Below are 19064 nucleotides of genomic sequence, written 5' to 3'. Positions count from 1 at the left end.
ACTCATCCTGAGTCAGACCATAGGTTCCCCTAGCTCAGTAGTGTACATGTTGTTGTTTAGTCGTGTCCGACTCTTTGTGACCCCCTGGACCAGAGCACACCAGGCACTCCTGTCTTCCACGGCCTCCCGCAGTTTGGTCAAACTCATGCTGGTAGCTTCGAGAACACTGTCCAACCATCTCGTCCTCTGCCGTCCCCTTCTCCTTGTGCCCTCCATCTTTCCCAACATCAGGGTCTTTTCCAGGGAGTCTTCTCTTCTCATGAGGTGGCCAAAGTATTGGAGCCTCAGCTTCAGGATCTGTCCTTCCAGTGAGCACCCAGGGCTGATTTCCTTCAGAATGGGTAGGTTTGATCTTCTTGCAGTCCATGGGACTCTCAAGAGTCTCCTCCAGCACCATAATTCAAAAGCATCAATTCTTCGACGATCAGCCTTCTTTGTGGTCCAGCTCTCACTATGTAGTGTACATAGAATCATAGAAATGTAGAGTTGGAAGAGACCCCAAGGGTCAAGGAGAATGTTAGCCACTTTGAGACTCCTTCGGGTAGTGATAAGGCGGGATATCAAATCCAAATTCTTCTTCATCTAGTCCAACCCCATGCAATGTAGGAAATTCAAAGCATCCATGACAGATGGCCATCCAACCTCTGCTTAAAAACCTCCAAGGAAGGAGAGTCCACCACCTCTCGTGGGAATCTGTTCCACTGCTGAAACAGCTCTTACTGTCAGAAAGTTTTTCCAAATGTTTAGTCAAAATCTCCTTTCTTGCAACTTGAAGCCATTGGTTCGAATCCTACCCTCCAGAGCAGGAGAAAACAAGCATGCTCCCTCCTCCATGTGACACCCCTTCAGATATTTGAAGATGGCTGTCATATCTCCTCTCAGTCTCCTCTTTTCCAAGCTAAACATAACTAGTTCCCGCAACCATTCCTCATAAGGCTTAGTTTCCAGACCCTTGATCATCTTGGTTGCCCACATTACAGCTTGTCATCATCCTTCTTAAATAGTGGTGCCCAGAATTAGACACAGTATTCCAGGTGTGGTCTCACCAAAGCAGAATGGAGTGGTCCTATTTCTTGCCTTGATCTGGACACTATACTTGATCTGGACACTATATTAATGCAGCCTAGAATAGCATTCACTTTTTTTGCTGCTGCATCACACTGTTGACTCATTAAGCTTGTGGTCCACCAAGACCCCCAGATCATTTTTACATGTACTGCTAGTAAGCCAGAAGCCCCACATCTTATATTTGTGCATCTGGTTCTTCCTGCTTAAGTGCAGAACCTTACATTTCCGGGGATTGTGCCGAAAGCCAAAATCAGGTGTTGTCAAACCATGTTGGGGTCAATGGCAGGTAGGATTGCCAAAGTCATTTATCCTAGAATGCTGCCTCCTTTATGACCCCACTTCCTAATTTTTGTAATTTTTTATTTTGCCCCGTGCATAAAGCTGAATGTGCACAAAAATCCATGTAAATTGCAGGCTTACCGCATTGTCTACTCTAAACTGACCCACAGCAGCTCTCTGGAATTTAAGGAGGGGATTGTTATCTGACCTGCCTGGAGATGGCGGGGATTGAAGGTGGCACCTTCTCCAGGAGAAGAATGAGATGAACCCTGATGAATCAGTTCAGATCCACCCCTCCCATCAGGCCGAGGGAACCGGCGTTTGTGCACAGACAGCTTTCCCGATCATGTGGCCAGCATGACCAGACTGCTTCTGGCACATCAGGACACCGTGATGACATACCAGAGCGCACAGAAATGCCACTTACCTTCCCGCCGCAGTGCTACCTATTTATCTCGGGGAGCGGGTGGCACTGTGGTCTAAACCACTGAGTCTCTTGGGCTTGCTGATTGGAAGGTTGGCAGTTTGAATCCGCACAATGGGGTGAGCTCCCGTTGCTCAGTCCCAGCTCCTGCCAACCTAGCAGTTCGAAATCACACTGGCACAAGTAGATAAATAGGTACCACTGTGGCAGGAAGGTAAATGGCGTTTCCGTGCACTCTGGTTTCCGTCACGGTGTTCCGTTGTGCCAGTAGCGGTTTAGTCATGCTGGCCACATGACCCGGAAAGCTGTCTGTGCACAAATGCCGGCTCCCTCGGCCTGAAAAGCAAGATGAGCACTGCACCCCATAGTCACCTTTGACTGGACTTAACCATCCAGGGGTCCTTTCCCTTTACCTACTTTATCTACTTACCGGTATATACTTACATTGGTATGCATGGCCCACACAAAGTTGTTAGCACCAGCTGCAAGGTGTCTGGTTTGGGTAAGATTCCCATGATGAGTGAGACCTCTGTGTCAGCTCAGTGATCTGGGGCGAAATCTAGTAGAATTTGCGATCAAGGGACATACACAAAAAGATAGTTAGAAGGGCAGGTTTATTGATACCTATTAATAGGCCAAATTGCCCAAGGATTATGAAACAGCACCTAACGGATTAATAATTAGCATTGCAAATATGTGGACACAACAAAACCCATCACAGGAACCTGTCTTTCATGTTGACCCATAAATCATTGCTTCCTGCCAAGGCTATTTAGCAGACAAGGAGTATAGAAAAATTATCACGTTGCCTAGCCAGCTTTATACGTGGTTTAATCCAAACAAACACACCTCTAAGAGCTTTATGTAAAATACTCATGTGAAAATGCCAATAAGATCAGCAGTCTTTAAAAACAAGGAGACATAACAGAGTTATCAAAATATGGATACAACCAACAGTATTTAAAAGCTATATGCATTAATAAAATATAGATGTCTACTGGGGAGGTTGTCTGCCTCAAATTTTGGGGAAAAGGCAAGTTCCATTGTGTCCCCTCTTGCTGACTATTGACTTTCAGGCCCCATTTGAACTATACATTGGTACCTCGGGTTACATACGCTTCAGGTTACAGACTCCGCTAATCCAGAAATATTACCTCGGGTTAAGAACTTTGCTCCCGGATGAGAACAGAAATCGTGCAGCAGCAGCAGCAGGAGGCCTCATTAGCTAAAGTGGTGCTTCAGGTTAAGAACAGTTTCAGGTTAAGAACAGACCTCCAGAATGAATTAAGTTCTTAACCCAAGGTACCACTGTACATTTAAAGTAGTATCATACCCCTTGAAACAACCATGGCTTTCCCCAAGGAATTCTGGGAGGTTTTGTTTTTGAAGGGTCCTGAGAGCTGTTACAAGACCCTCGAGACCCTCATTTCCCTCACAGGATGGTTTAACATTCATATCCTCTTCCCAGGGAACTCTGGGAATTGTAGCTCTCTAAGGGGAATTGTGGATCCCCTACACCCCATGCGTTTCAAATGTATGCCCAGGATTCTTGGGCATGTGTTTTAAATGTACAGTACTTTCCATATATGGTGTGTATGCACCCCAATAGGCCAAATTTATAAATGCAGGCTGATGGAAGAAATGTGTGTATCTGTGTGTTGCAGTTTACGCTTCAGGGTGCAGGCTGCCCCCGTAAAAGAAATAATTGGAGCCCAGCGTTAGGCTGAACCCGACACCCTAGTTTTCTACGTGCAAAGAATGCCTGCAGGAAAGCACCCGAGCATGCCCGCCTCCACGTGCAGCCTGGAACGGCACCGCCCAGGAAGAGGGCTTTGTGTTTGTTTCTTTTCACAATCGTGCCATGCTGCGCTGAGACGTCTAAGCGGAAACTCCCGTCCTGTCAAAAAAAAAAAAAAAAACCAACCAAAAGGAAAAGCAAGCAGGCGCGCTCCCGTCCGGCGAAGCGCTGCAATCCAGCCCGGGCTTTGCCTGCAATTCTCCCTATAGTAGCTGAGGGCAGTGTCAGTCCCTTTTTTTCTTGTTGTGTTTCTGTTACACATCGCCATCTTGTTACAAAGCCCTTTCCTTGTCTGGAAGGTTCGCAGAGGGGCTCGGGGCGGAGGGGGCGATCGCCTGGCTGGCTCCGGCTTCTTTATTTTTTTCCTCCTCCTCCCCCCTCCCTCTTCCCCCTTTGCAAAAGAACCAAACCCCGACATTAAAATTGAAGGATCCTGCCGCGGGGGTGGCAGCGTGGAGTTTCCCTTCTCCACTTTTTTTATTTTATTTTTTTAATAAGTCTCCCCAAGACTTTGGATCCTCCGCCGAAACGCAGCCCCGAGAAATGAGCATTGAGACATTGTTAGAAGCGGCCAGGTATCTAGAATGGCAAGCTCAGCAACAACAGAAAACACGTGGTAAGCCAGGGGTGGTGGTGGTGGTGGGAATTAAGATCTCGTATCTCTCCTTTTTGAAAGAAACGCAGAATAATTAAAAAATAATAATGCACGCGGTTGGATTTATCGTATTCCCCCCCCCCCGGGTTTTTGATTGTTGGAAGAGAAACCAACTTTGCAGCGCGAGGCGAGTCGCCTTTTCGTCGGAAGCCCGGGGATTTCACTCCCCCTTGTCACAGGCTTGCAGCGCTGTCGCCTCGGGTTGCAAAGCCTTGCGCGTGCATTTGACACGGGAGTAAGTCCCCTCGGATTCGCCGCCGAGCAAACAGCGCCTCGGGCTTGGGGCCCGTCGGTTCCCCCAACCGAAGCCGCCGTATTTATTTTGGCGGGTTAGGAGGTGAGTTTTTCCTCCCCGCTTTGCTTCCAAAAAAAAAAAATTGCACTGCGTTACGATTGCTTTCTCCTCCGTAGCGCAGATTTTGCAATGATGATCAAGTCGTCTGATTTCTCGTCGGTTCCCTCAGTGGGGGTTTCTAGTCGGGTTCTCCCCTCCTTCCTCCCCTCCTCCCGTTTTTGTAAAATGTCCCTTTTTTTTGTTTCGTTTTAATGAACATTTGGGCGGGGTGAGCGGAAATATTTTTGATATATTTGATAATATGAGATTGCCTAACGAGGCGGCGGTTGTGAGGATAGCAGGCTGCCTCGCTTAACAAGCGCGTTGTGGACATGTCTACTTAGAAGCAAGCCCCATTGTGTTAGATTGGACTTACTCCCAGGTAAATGCGTCCAGGATTACAGCCGGGGGCGTGAGCAGCCTGTCAACGTAGTCTAAATGCTTCATTCTGCGTTTACTCTGAATTTGCTGACACATGCTAGCCGAGATATGTTTGTATGTATGCATGTATGTATATACTAAAAAAATAATAATTCAGCCCATCCATTTCCCGCAGATGGGCAGATTCTCTCCGATTCCCGTGCTCGCGTTTATTGCCACCCCCAAAAATAAACTACCTGACCCCTTTCCGCCCTGCAGTGTAAGGAGGGCTGGGAAGGAAAAACAAGCCTTTGCAACACGGACGTAGTTAACCGATGCAGCCCACGTAATAGCCATAATTAATTATGCTTGGGTCTCTGCCTGCTCTTGCGGTTCTTCATTCATGCATCCGGCAGCGATCCGTCCTTTTCACACGGTTTTAATTATTTCCTTCTTAAACTTTCTAAGGCGCATAGTGAATGCAAGGAGGCGCGCGCAGGCTTTTAAGAGGCGGGCTGGATCAGAGGGTGGGTTACGATGTCATGTAGTTATGCGCCAAAAAGAAAAAAAAACCGTAATAGAAAAAAGATAGGAACCTTTCCTCCCTGCTGCCTCCCCGTTCTGTTTTTTTGACGATGCCTCCTGATTTATCATCAGGAGCAGTTATTCATTAGGCAGCAACTGTGGGGAGGGTTTGAATCTGTTGGGTTTCCCTTTGGGGAGGGGAAGCGTTTCCTTCTCGTTCTCGACGGAGGCTTTTCCAGGGCGGTGGCGGGGCTGTTGGCGCTCCTGATCTTAAGACGAGGGAGGGAGGGGGGTGTCATATGATGCACTTTTTTTTTAACTATTTCCGCCTCTTTCGTCTGATGATGCGCCGCTCCCCTAATTGGGAAATCTGCTGGGAGAGATCCAGAAAGGGCTGTTGCTGCATGCGGGAGGAACCGATCCCCTCCGCCCCGCATACACACGCTACACACACACATATGCACACATTAAAATTCCGGAGAGATGCTGCGTTAGCGCGTGGTCGAGATCTAAGCGCACAATGGAACGTTGGCGTCGCTTGTATCTTTTTTTTTTTTTCATTTTCTTCCCCCTCCCCCAGGTTTGGAACGTTGCGTGTTTGCTCTGCGTTCCAGGCCCGTTCCATTGGTTAGCGGGGAACGGGTGACGTGTCAAGGCCCTGCCCTCGACCACGTGCGCTGGGGACACTCCCTCTTTGGTGGCGGTGCTGCTGCTGCTGCTGCTTGGATGCGCGCTTTCATTCTTGCAACTATGCGCGTGTGCGCGCTCTCCCGTTCGCGCGCTTGTGCGTACACGAGGGTGGTGGGGAGGGCCTGCCCTCACTTGTTTGTGCTGCAGGAACGTTAGTGGTGATGATAACGAGGGTGATGTGAAATGGCATGCAGGAAAGATCTGAAAACCAGCATGCCGGTTTTTTTAATTTTATTTGCTGTAATCTGAATAACAGATTTTAAAACTCCAGACCTCTTGTTTGTATTCGGGGCTCGTGGTAAAGACCTGTATTCACCATGCAGGCAGCTCAGAGCTTGGGGCTGTGCTCCGTGGAATGACAACATAGAATTTGGGAATATTGACAATGAAAATTAATTTGGTGAAGATCTGTTGGGGGGAACCCAGCACGCTGCTTTCTACTGTATTCTGAAAGGAGGAGAGCTCCGGATTAAAAATGGTTGTGGTGAAGGATGCTGAGTCTGGGATCTTCCAGACCTACATCCTATTAATCATCATTATGCTTTATAGCACTGCGTACACTCTGAACTGCTTGCATGGATATAGCTTTGTACTGTTAGGGGTCATAAATAGACTTTTAATCCAGATCTCCTTCAACTATCTGTTTATGGCTTGTAGCAAACAACAGCCATGTGCCTGCAATCAGCCCCAGGCAGGTGGACTGTGCTGCAGAATAATTTAAGTATTGTTTGATAAATAAAAGTTAGGGGCATTTAGGGGGGAATCTCGCCTTACTTTTTTGAACCCAGATCTCTTACCTGTCTCTGATTGGCTTGAAGTATCAACAGCTTCAGACATGCAGGCAAACAAGAATTTGTACTATGTTACAGAGCCATTATACTATATTAGTACTGCTGCTGTGTAAAAAGGTAAAGGACCCCTGGATGGTGAAGTCTAGCCAAAGGTGACTATGGGGTGCAGTGCTCATCTTGCCTTTCAGGCCAAGGGAACCAACCTTTGTCCGCAGACAGCTTTCCGGGTCATGTGGCCAGCGTGACTAAACCGCTTCTGGCGCAATGGAACACCGTGACGGAAGCCAAAGTGCACGGAAACTGCTGCTATGTATGTAGGGCAGATCTGAGACCCATCATGTAGCTACTCTCCCATCTCCTTCCTCCTCACCCTGTCCCGTATTAATCCACAGCTTTCATTTTGAAAATTTACATACGGCTCATAGCTTAGTAAGCAACATTGTGGAGGCAGGTTGGCCTGTGGGTGTGTGACCGCAGTTGTACCTGTTTCCTTATGAAATCGGTTCCTGGCTTGGAACACAGTTTGCCATGCTTTTCTCTCAAGAACTCAATGATAATCGTGCAATTATAAAAAATCAGCTTGTTGTTGGCATCTGTCTGTCTCGAGAGACAATGGAGTGCACCTCCGGGGGTGAAGTCAAACTGCTGTGTTAGCAGCACTGAAGTGACCTCCCCCGGGGCACAAGCCTGGGCAGTGTGCATGGAGGTCCTGGGCTGCCCAGACGAAAAGAGTTCCCTCTTGGCCTTGCTGATGTGGTCCACAAAAGGCAGAGCAAAGCGTTTGGCACCAGCTTGGCTGAACATGTTGCTGGAAGGTGGCCTTCAAGGCACCATTACACCATCTTAGGGACTGCACTCCAGATTTGTGTAGCCTTTTCTCCTCCCCAAGATTTCCTGCAAGGCAACGTAGATTTAAGATCAGTTTTCCTTCTCCTGGATGGGCTACCTTTCCAGGTGGACAAGCCCCATCTGCCTCTTACTTCCCTCTACAGTACATACAGAAACCGTCTTCTTGACCGTTGGACCCACAATTGGTCTCCTCTGCTCCATCTTCCTGTCTTCACATGCAGGGGAAGTCCTTAACTCACACAGGGTTTGAGACCCATCAGCTACCCTGATTAACCAATAGTCGTAATAGTGGGGGCAATATCTGAGATTTAGGATGCCGTGCTGAAGTCTGGTTTTCAATCCACATCTCGTGGGTGGGCAGGGGAAGAGTGACAGTTAGGGACAGAGGAATAGTGGCCAGGCAGGAGCCAATTGTCTTGGAGCCAATTCTGTGGATAAGCCTAGGTGAGCTGTGGGGAACCTTCACGTATTCCTGGACTACAATTCCCATCATCCCTGGCCATGCTGGACAGTCAAAGGTTGCCTGCCCCTGGGCCATGTGCACCCTCTGTGGTTAGGTGTTGTGCTTCTGGAAACCACAAAGCAGCATCGGTTGAGTCCCTGCCCTGTTTTTGTGGATTACCCAAAGCAGCGAACAACGTTATAGTTAATTCTTGCAGCTTGCCTTCACTTATTCCACCTCACAGGTGTGAAGAACATTCTTTCATTGTGAATGGTCTGTGTTGCCATTAAGAAAAAGAAGCCGGAATTGGCCAATATATATGTGGATTGTGTGACTTCTTCTTTATGTTCTCTAACTTCTTAAGCCAGCTCAAGGTTGCCATCTGAGCTAGCCAGATGTTTAACTGAGAATCAGTCACAGGCCAATAAGACTTTTAGAACTGTCTCGCCCCAAAATGGCAACTTTGTTGTTGTTTAGTCGTTTAGTCGTGTCCGACTCTTCGTGACCCCATGGACCAGAGCACGCCAGGCACTCCTGTCTTTCACTGCCTCCCACAGTTTGGTCAGACTCATGTTTGTAGCTTCGAGAACACTGTCCAACCATCTCGTCCTCTGTCGTCCCCTTCTCCTTCTTTCCCAACATCAGGGTCTTTTCCTGGGAGTCTTCTCTGCTCTTGAGGTAGCCAAAAGTATTGGAGCCTCAGCTTCAGGACCTGTCCTTCCAGTGAGCACTCGGGGTTGATTTCCTTCAGAATGGATAGGTTTGATCTTCTTGCAGTCCATGGGACTCTCAAGAGTCTCCTCCAGCACCATAATTCAAAAGCACCAATTCTTCGGCGATCAGCCTTCTTTATGGTCCAGCTCTCACTTCCATGCATCACTACCAGGAAAACCATGGCTTTAACTATATGGACCTTTGTTGGCAAGGTGATGTCAACTAGGCGTTCCTTTTTTGGCGACCGCAACCTTGGTTTAAGGAGCCATTTGGCTCCTCGCTTACATAGCTGAGTTTCTAACGCTTCTAGCTGCCCGCTGCATGTGGGAGCCAAGATTTGGGTTAGAAGAGGCCCTTAAATTTTTGGACTGGTTCCTGGTTTGGTGGGAGGGAGCTAGGTAAAGTGTTCTCCGATTGGCCCCACTCCTCTGAGTGGCTCCTGAAGCAGCAGACGGCTGTGTCTAGGTCCCCCTTTGGTTTCCCACAATGCCCTTGAGCAACACTTAACATCAGGGGCATTCTGGGAAATCAAAACACAGACTGGATCTGGCTGCCAAGCACTGCTTGACATCCTGGACCAGGAAAATGATTAAGGTGGGGCAGAACGGAAGAAAAGGCACCTACCCCTTATGGTCTCTAGCAGGGTGTTGGGGTCTGAGCAACTGGCAGGATAGGAGATGGGTGTTCTCCAACCTGACCTACAATAATTTCATAGAGTCCTAACAATAATTTCATAGAGTCCTTGAATTGTAGAGTTGGAAGGGGCCATGAGGGTCCTCTAGTCCAACCCCCTGCAGTGTGGGACTCAAACCCACAACCCTTTCACCCAGTGTGAGACTCAAACCCACAACCCTGAGATTAAGAGTGTCGCGCTCTACCGACTGAGCCAGTTGCCACTTAAGTGCAATTGTGTTTCTGGGGCTTTTTGTGTCTGGCTTAGCATGATTAAAGGGACGCGGGTGGTGCTGTGGGTTAAACCACTGAGCCGATCAGAAGGTCGGCGGTTCGAATCCCTGAAACGGGGTGAGCTCCTGTTGCTCAGTCCCTGCTTCTGCCCCCCTAGCAGTTCGAAAGCACGTCAAAGTGCAAGTAGATAAATAGGTACCGCTCTGGCGGGAAGGTAGACGGCGTTTCCGTGCGCTGCTCTGGTTCGCCAGAAGCTGCTTAGTCATGCTGGCCACATGACCTGGAAGCTGTACACCGGCTCCCTCAGCCAGTAAAGCGAGATGAGCACCGCAACCCTAGAGTCGGTCACAACTGGACCTAATGGTGAGGGGTGCCTTTACCTTTTACCTAGCATGATTAAACCACGTTCTGAATCTGTTTCAGTTCTCTTGACCGTTATTGCTTATATGGTCGAAGCAGCGACACCTGTCCGTAATAGGGAGGACCCCCTTGTCTCCCTCCCAAGCCTACTGGGCTAGGCTCAAGGTGCTGGTTTTGGCGTATAAAGTCCCTAGAGCTTGGGATCCGGATACAGTGGTACCTTGGGTTACATACGTTTCAGGTTACAGACTCCGCTAACCGAGAAATATTACAGTACCTCGGGTTAAGAACTTTGCTTCAGGATGAGAACAGAAATCGTGCAGCGGCATCAGGAGGCCGCATTAGCTAAAGTAGTGCTTCAGGTTAAGAACAGTTTCAAGTTAAGAACGGACCTCTGGAACGCATTAAGTTCTTAACCCAAAGTACCACTGTACTTGAAATATGGTCTCACCCGCTGTTGTATCCAGTTGATCCCTATGCTTTGCAGACGGGGGCCTCTGGCAGTTACCATCTTAATCAGGTGCATTCCACACAATATTGCAATTGGGTCTTTGGTGTCCTGGCACCTGCCCTCTGGAATGCACTCCCATTAAATATTAAACAGGCACCCTGTTAGCTGTCTTTTCGGCACCTGCGGAAGACGTTCCTCTTTCAACAAGCCTTTTGCATGGAGATCTTTCCCAGTCTGCATCTGTAATGGGATTCTTTTTTTATGGTGTGTGCTTTTTTGTAGTTTTTTTAAAAATAATAGTCATTGTTTTCACTGCCTTGTGGTTCCTTGGGAAGAAGTGTGGGACAGAAGCTTAACTATTAAATAACGAAATTTTTTTTCCCCTGCATGCACACGAAAGCTCATACCAAGAACTAACTTAGTTGGTCTTTAAGGTGCTACTGGAAGGAAAATATTTTTTTTGTTCTGACTATGGCAGACCAACACGGCTACCTATCTGTAACTGTATTAAATAACGATAATAATAAATAATACTGGTATATGGGCACAGAATGCTGTCTGGGGTTTTGTGTGTGTGTGGAGGGTGAGAATTAGAAAACTTGGTGGGGGAGCAACTGGAGTATCCTGGAAGTGGACATTTCTGAGTCCAACTAGAATCCTGAGAGGGGAGAATTCCACGCTGCAACATTTTGTCGCAGATCCCACTCATTTGCCTAATGAGCAAACAGTTTCTCTTGGGTAGGGGAAATGCTAATCACTGTTTTGATTCAGGGCCTCAAGGTGCTCCTGCTGTTGTTCTTCCACCAAGTCAACTTCATCCCCTATAGATCAGTAGTAACAAATAGCTGCTTGGAGGCCCCATGTGCAGTTCCCCGGCATCCCATAATACCGTCTACCACGGTCTCCGTCCATGGTCCCCCTCTCTCTCACACACACTTGGGTGGTTTCTAATTTGCAAGCTCCTTGGGGCAGGGAGCCGATAATTTGGCTTCACTGCAGAGTGGCCTGCACATCGATGGGGCGGAACGCCAGCACCTTACCTGTGTTGACAGCTCTTGTGTTCGCTTTTCTGAAATCTGGATTGTTTTTCTCTGTGACGTGGGGTTAGGGGCGGTTCAAGGTCTCCTGCTTTAAATCTTTGAGCCATTCCTTTAGACCTGCTCACCCTGTGAAATCCCTTGCCAAAAGAGTTGGGGGAATTCCCTTTTTCGTGTGTTTTCTTCCCTTGCCTTCCTGTTCCTTGCCATGGGTGGCAAGCCTCTCCAATGCAAGGGGGGGGCACACCTTTTGCAACCACAGTGGAGGATCAAATGTCTGTGTTTTGTGTGTGTGTCATATCTGATGGGAGGTAGCCTGAAACGTATTGTCTCAGCAGTGAGTCACTCCAGGAAAGGTGGATGAGAAGGAAATTAAAATTCAACCACAACAGCAAAAAGAAAGAAGCCTTAGAGCTGCAGGATAGATTCCTCTTTTTCCACCCACCTTGTGTTGTCGTCATTGTTTTATTACCTCTCCTGCTGCATCACCATCATTAAAATCCAGCCTTTCCTCCCAGGAGATGGAGCTGGTGGTCATTGTTTTCCTCCTTTCCTCCTTTTATCTTTACAACAGTCCTGTGAGGTAGGCTAGGCTGAGAGACAGCGACTGGCCCAAGTTCACCCAGTGAGCTGATGCAGGTGAGGAATATAGTATGTGGGGTGCCGACACAAATCCCTTTTAAATCTACTACATCACATTGGAAGATGGTCACGCAAAAGAAAGCTCTCAGCACGTGGGGGAAGGTCGCAGCTGTAAATCCTGCAAATTCTTGGAATAAATCAATGGAATGGAGAGGTAACATTGGGATAAACGATCGTTAGAGACATCCTACCTGGAGCCTGCAAGAAAATATTGCAATGTGTAGTGCATGCCTGTTCAGGGTGGCACTCAGCCAACCATGCCCTCTTTCAAGAACTCCATTCCGTTACTCAATCCCTTAGGTGTTCCCATTATCTCTTCATCCCCATAAACACACACTGTGTTTGTTGAGCATGCTTAGTCCTCATTAGGCTGTTTTCGGGTGTTTTCCCTTAAGGGTCAACGTTCCCCGCAATTTCTTTTTCAGTCCTCCTGCATATTTTGCCATTTCTCTGAGTCTGCCAGTAGCTGTCTCTTATGCAGAGGAAGGATGGTGGAGTTATGGATGGTGCCGTTTGGGTTACACAAGGCCTGGGAGAATTGAGATAGCAGTATTCAGGTGGGACCTGCAACAAATTCTTGCAGTGTGTGAGTGAAGTGCTGCTCAGGCTCAGCACTGCACAACCAAGAACACTCGGTCGTCATTGTGCTGAGTTTTTTGGGAGGTGGGGTGGGTTTCCTAAAGCTTTTTTTTGTACTTCTGCAAGGTAGGACGCCTAAGCCTGCCGTCTTGGAAATAGCAAAAACAGTAATAATATAGTTACTTTCTTGTGCCTTCCCCCCAATCACTTCTGATTCATCCCGCTCACCACCTGAGCAGACTGCCAGGATCTAGGAACAATGTTTGTAGCCACTGCTCTTCACTGACACTGGATCACCTGAATGAATCTTGCAGACCACAGTTTGGGAACCCCTGGCATACTCTATTTAGCATGATGCAGTTGTTCCTTTCAGTGCAGCTACAGGTGTCGTCGTTGTCATCCATCTGTCCCAAGAAAGAATGGAGTGCGCCTCCAGGGGTGAAGTCAAATATCTGCGTTAGCAGCACCGAAATGATCTCCGCGGGGTGCAAGCCTGGTTGGTGTGTATGGAGATCCTGGGCTGCCCAGACGACAAGACCCCCTCTCTCTTCCTGGCTGATGTGGTCCAAAGGAAAGCAGAGCAATACATTTGGCACCAGCTTGGCTGCAGGAGTTGCCGGAAAGAGGCGCCATCCAACTGCCTTAGGGACTCCACTCTGGCTTTCCATAGTAATAATATAATAATTTAATAAAAAATTATTATTTATACCCCACCCATCTGGCTGGGTTTCCTCAGCCACTCTGGGCGGCTTCCAACAGAATACAGTGGTACCTCGGGTTACAGACCCTTCAGGTTACAGATGCTTCAGGTTATAGACTCTGCTAACCCAGAAATATTACCTCGGGTTAAGAACTTTGCTTCAGGATGAGAACAGAAATGGTGCAGCGGCGGCGGCAGGAGGCCCCATTAGCTAAAGTGGTGCTTCAGGTTAAGAACAGTTTCAGATTAAGAACGGACCTCCGAAACGAATTAAGTTCTTAACCCGAGGTACCACTGTATTAAAATACAATCCACTGAACTACCACTGAAGCAAAATACAATAGTCTGTATTTAAATACAATTTTAATAAACATTAAAAGCTTCCCTAAACAGGGCTGCCTTCAGATGTCTTCTGAAAGTCTGGTAGTTGTTCTTCTCTTTGACGGAGGGCGTTCCACAGGGCGGGTGCCACTACCGAGAAGGCCCTCTGCCTGGTTCCCTGTAACCTCACTTCTCGCAATGAGGGATCCGCCAGAAGGCCCTCGGCGCTGGACCTCAGTGTCCAGGCAGAACGATGGGGGTGGAGATGCTCCTTCTGGTATACTGGGCCGAGGCCGTTTAGGACTTGAAAGGTCAGCACCAACACTAAGGAGTGTTTACTCCTTAGCCTCTTCTCCTGAAGATTTCCCGCAAGGCAGTGGAGGTTTTAAGGGCAGAGATTTCCTTCTCCTCGATGGGGTACCTAGAGTCTAGGTAGAAGAACCTGTCTTTGCACGCCGGGGAAGTCCCTAACTCTCCCTAACTCTCCGAGGGTTTGAGACCCATCGGCTACCTTCACCTGGCTTAGTCGGCTAGTCTAAGCCGTTTCTCCATGTGGCCGCTGTCACATGCTGACATCTTCTAGGAGCCACAGGTGAGAGCTGAGTGCAGGGTGGGGGACCAAAGGCAGACAAACTACCCCAGAAGGAGTGTGACATGTCCCTTGTTAGAGGCACTGTCCCTCCCTTAACACTCCCCATACCCCCAGCTTCAGATGACCTACAATTAGGTCTTGCTACTCGTGTCCCAGTTACCTGAATTTATCTATCTATATAAATGTTGTCTTCATTGCATCATCAACTTAGGGAATTTTCTGCCACAGTTGCGGCTATTGACTTAAATGGCATTAGGTTAAGGGGCTGGGCAGATTCGTGGAAGAGGATGGCTGGAGGCAAAAGACTCAGCTCCGTTGGCTGAGCTGCTTCTGTGGCCATCAAGTGATAATGTAGGCGGCGCATGTGGCTCCTCTGCTGCAGTTATCACAATGACTCCCTTGGAAAACAATGGCTTAAATAAGGTCTCTACTGTTGTTGGATCTGTAGAATGGGTGCTTTTCCTTTGGTAACTACTTCCTTGAGGACTTTGTGTGCTCTCAGCTTGACTGAGGCAACACCAGCCTACCTTTCAAGGTAGTTGGGAAAGAGTACAACAACCTTTCATTGGCAAGGATTACAGGGAGGCAAGTCACCTACTTAGGAAAACCAGTCACACCTGAGGTCACCTTTGTGTGTGGTTGTGTGTGCTTTTCTGTTTTCCTTTTTGATGGTTGGAGGCCAATGTCCCAACTACGCTTCTGGGTGTTTCAAGGCTTCTCCCTTGAAATCTGTTTCAAAGCAGAGATTGTTCCTCAGTTCTGGGGCACCCGCCTACTGTAGCTGAGGCAAAACCCAGACAAACCGGCTGGCAGAGATGGGGGCCGCTTGAGAAACAAAGCGAAAAAAATGGTGGCATGAATGCTGTTCAGCCATGGTTTTGCTGTCAGTCTTCCATCTCCCCTATCTGTAAAGTGGGAATAATGGTTATCTATGTTGCGCTTCCCTGATTCGAGGATTAACCTGTGCTCTGAGGTTCCAGAGCAGTGTTTGAAATTTGCATTTTGCACCTGGCGTCCAACCACTTGCAACCAAGTGGAGATATCTGGGTACCAGGATGGCACCTGACATCTCCACCATCTGGGGATCATTGGATCTGGACACTGTTTTTACACACTGTTTTCCCGTCCTGTAGAATTCTATCAGTTACATTTTATCTGCACAATCAGAATGAATTTCTGGAACCAAATTGCTATTTCTGTGCAGCCTGAGCAGGAGCAGTCACCCTTAAAAAAGAAAAAGAGGTAGGAATAGGCCGAAATAGATGTGGACTGGATTAAGTGACTTTACTTTTTTAAGTTCTCAAAGTTCTTAATTTAGCTCAAGGTTATCATCTGAACTAGTCAGATATTTAACTGAGTATCAATCACAGTCAGTCCATCATTTGAAAAATAAGAGCTGTCTTGCCACCAAAGGGCAACTAGATACAGTGGTAAAAGGTAAAGGTAAAGGACCCCTGGATGGTTAAGTCCAGTCACTAATGACTCAGGGGTTGTGGTGCTCATCTCGCTTTACTGGCCGAGGGAGCCGGCGTTTGTCCACAGACAGTTTTTCCGGGTCATGTGGCCAGCACGACTAAGCTGCTTCTGGCGAAACCAGAGCAGCGCATGGAAACGCCGTTTACCTTCCCGCCGGAGCTGTACCTATTTATCTACTTGCACTGGCATTCTTTCGAACTGCTAGGTTGGCAGGAGCTGGGACTGAGCAACGGGAGCTTACCTCGTCACGGGGATTCGAACCGCCGACCCTCCACAGCGCCACCCGCGTCCCAGATACAGTGGTACCTCAGGTTAAAAACACCTCGGGTTACAAACACTTCGGGTTACAGACTCCGCTAACCCAGAAGTAGTACCTCAGGTTAAGAACTTTACCTCAGGATGAGAACAGAAACCGCGTGGCAGCGGGAAGCCCCATTAGGTAAAGTGGTACCTCAGGTTAAGAATGGACCTCCGGAATGAATTAAGTTCATAACTGGAGGTACCACTGGCGACTGTGACCTTGATTTAAGGAGCCATTTGGTGCTTAACTTATATATCTGAGTTTCTAACACTTTTCCTGAGAGGATATCCATGGGGGTGTGGTGGGAATGGGCAGTGAGACCCTGCAAAGTTCTTTGCTCTGTGGTTATTGAGCAAAATTGCAGTTGTAGTGTGATCAGAGGTGATGGAGATGTTTCAGCGGCCCCTAGGCCCGGGGAGACAGGATGGTGCTCTCCAGGTTGTTGCTGAACTACAACTCCCATCATCCCTGGCCATTGGCCATGCTGACGTGTGGTTATGGGAGGTGTAGTCTAGCAACACCTGGAGGGCCACAGGCTCCCCATCCCTGCTGCAGGAGGACTGATTTCTGGGAAAATGCAAATAGCACTTTAGGAAATATTTCTCCTTGGCAATGATGACAGGTAGTTTTAGACATCTGGCAGGGATGCCTAGCTTAGGCCTTCAGGGATACTAAGGGGGTGCCTCACAGCAATGTTTTATAGCCTCCCTTGGGATTCATCCTTGCATTGTGGATAAGCAATACTGACCAGCATACCCATTTGGCAGAAAGGGGATTTGGAAGACTGATGCACAAGGCTGTGAAACCTGCAGCTGAAGAGGGTGCTGAAACCAGCTCCATATCCCAAGCGCTAGCCTCTGGGTCGTCTTGCTTTTCTAATTTTAAGAGCATGTGCATCTGTATACTGGAGTTTTTATTTATTTTTCTAGCCTGAGACTAGCAATTGGATTATGTATCTGAGTTGCTAGCACTGCTTTGGCCTCATATGTTCTGACCAGGTGAGAGGGTGATTCTGTCTTTTACAGGTTTCCGTTTCTTCCCTCACTTCTGCATGTGCTAAGGCAGCCTGGCTGCATTGCGGGGCTCCCATGCTCAGTTCTGTCGAGGGGACCCCTAGACTTCTTCCTCATAAGTAGCACCATTGCCCGTAGGTTGACCCGTGGTAGCCACCTGTTGAGCCGGCCACGGAATGTGACTTTGTGATGTCTTGGCGTAACTCTTTGGGTATGTTTATGTAACAGGAAGTGGGAAGAATGTTTTGGGATAGGAGCTGACTCAGTGGGTACGAGCCTCCATCTAGGTCAGGTGACGCCTACCTGAACTCCCCACCCAGCTGGGCAGGCGTGAGTCACTCCTGCGGCTAAGAGAGATCCCTAGAGCTACAGGTAGAAGACGTATCGCAGTGGTCAACCTCCAAAAACTTTCCTTCTGTGTGGCTCCTCTGTTTCCTCGAGGAAGGGAACCCCCCACTGTGACCTGAGCTGCATACACATCATACTTTTAAAGCACCCCCTCAAAAAAATAATAATCACGGGAATTATAGTTTCTTAAGGGTGCTGCGGTAAACTACAGTTCCCACAATTCTTTTCTGGCGGGTGGATGGTGTGCTTTAAATGTATGGTATGCATACAGCCCTTGTTTCATTCTTGGGCTGGTTAAAGTTGTCACTCACTACCAATATGAAGTGTTAGAAACTCAGATATACAGTGGTACCTCGGGTTACAGACGCTTCAGGTTACAGACTCCGCTAACCCAGAAATAGTACCTCGGGTTAAGAACGTTACCTCAGGATGAGAACAGAAATCGCGGGGCAGTGGCAGCAGGAGGCCCCATTAGCTAAAGTGGTACCTCAGGTTAAGAAAGGACCTCCAGAACCCAAGATACCACTGTACTGTATAAGCTAATCGCCAAGTGGCACCTTAAACCGAGGTGACGGTCACCACAATGGAATGTCAAGGTGCCATTCCCCCCACCCCATAAGATTTATTATTATTCTTCATTTAATTTTTATGCCACTTTATATTTTCAAGAAAACAATGTCAAAGTGCTTTGCAACGCTTTAAAACATCAAACAAAACAATCCAGGATAAAACAAATTCAAGCCTCAAGGGAAGTATTTCAGAGCCTTCTCTAAGTGGCATTTTGCTTTCCCCCATATTTATTTACCTACTTAATTTATAGAGCTGCCCTGTGCCAGAAGTACTCTAGGAAGCCAGAGGGGTGTAGTGGTTAGAGTGTCAGACTAGGAGCTGGGAGATCGGGGTTCGAATCCCCAGTCAGCCATGAAGCTTGGAGTCAGTCCCAGCCTCTTAACCTACCTCACAGGGTCGTTGTAGAGATTAACTGAGGATTTCAAGATTTCTGGGAATTTTGCCTAGCTTCAAAGAACCCTTCCACCAGTCCCACCTCCTACCCTGAGGGTTGACGCTCCTAGTCCTTAAGGCGACAGAGGAAGGTCTGGATAATTTTATATGTCAGAGACTTCTGTTGGAGCAGGATTCGCATCTGTGTATGTGTGTGAAGGGGATGGTGCTTGCCTACAACACCCAGTTCAGGGCTCCTTGGATCTGTCTCAGATACGGAACAAACCAGGCACATGAGGCTTGCATAACTACCGTGAGCAAAGCGTGCAACAATGCAGAATCCGAGCTTTGGGTCAGCTTTGCTGTGTGCTTCCTGATTCGCCGATGCAGTTGCATGATCCTGCAAACGGCGCAAGCGACTTAAGAGTTCAGCCGCTGGAATCCGCCCCCCTTTTCTCTCTCTCCCT

The 19064-nt window shown here is 48.1% G+C and overlaps 1 protein-coding gene across 2 annotated transcripts in view; it reads left to right on the top strand.

The window, feature by feature from the left end:
• Nucleotides 1-3803: 3803 nt before the first annotated feature.
• Nucleotides 3804-19064, top strand: part of MNT (MAX network transcriptional repressor) — a 61022-nt gene continuing 45761 nt past the window's right edge. The window contains exon 1 of one of the 2 annotated variants that reach the window (XM_083587726.1): nucleotides 3804-4185. In XM_083587726.1, coding sequence (XP_083443852.1) covers nucleotides 4113-4185 — 73 coding nt within the window. In that variant the 5' untranslated portion in view covers nucleotides 3804-4112. Of the gene's footprint in view, nucleotides 4186-4827; nucleotides 4941-19064 lie in introns of those variants that run through there. The other variant, XM_083587727.1, reaches the window with a different exon arrangement.

Source organism: Podarcis filfolensis, assembly GCF_964270895.1.
Source record: "Podarcis filfolensis genome assembly, chromosome: 15".
Taxonomy (NCBI): Eukaryota; Metazoa; Chordata; class Lepidosauria; order Squamata; family Lacertidae; genus Podarcis; species Podarcis filfolensis.
The sequence above is the reverse complement of the archived record's forward strand: the minus strand, read 5'-3'. Positions and strand labels throughout refer to the sequence as shown.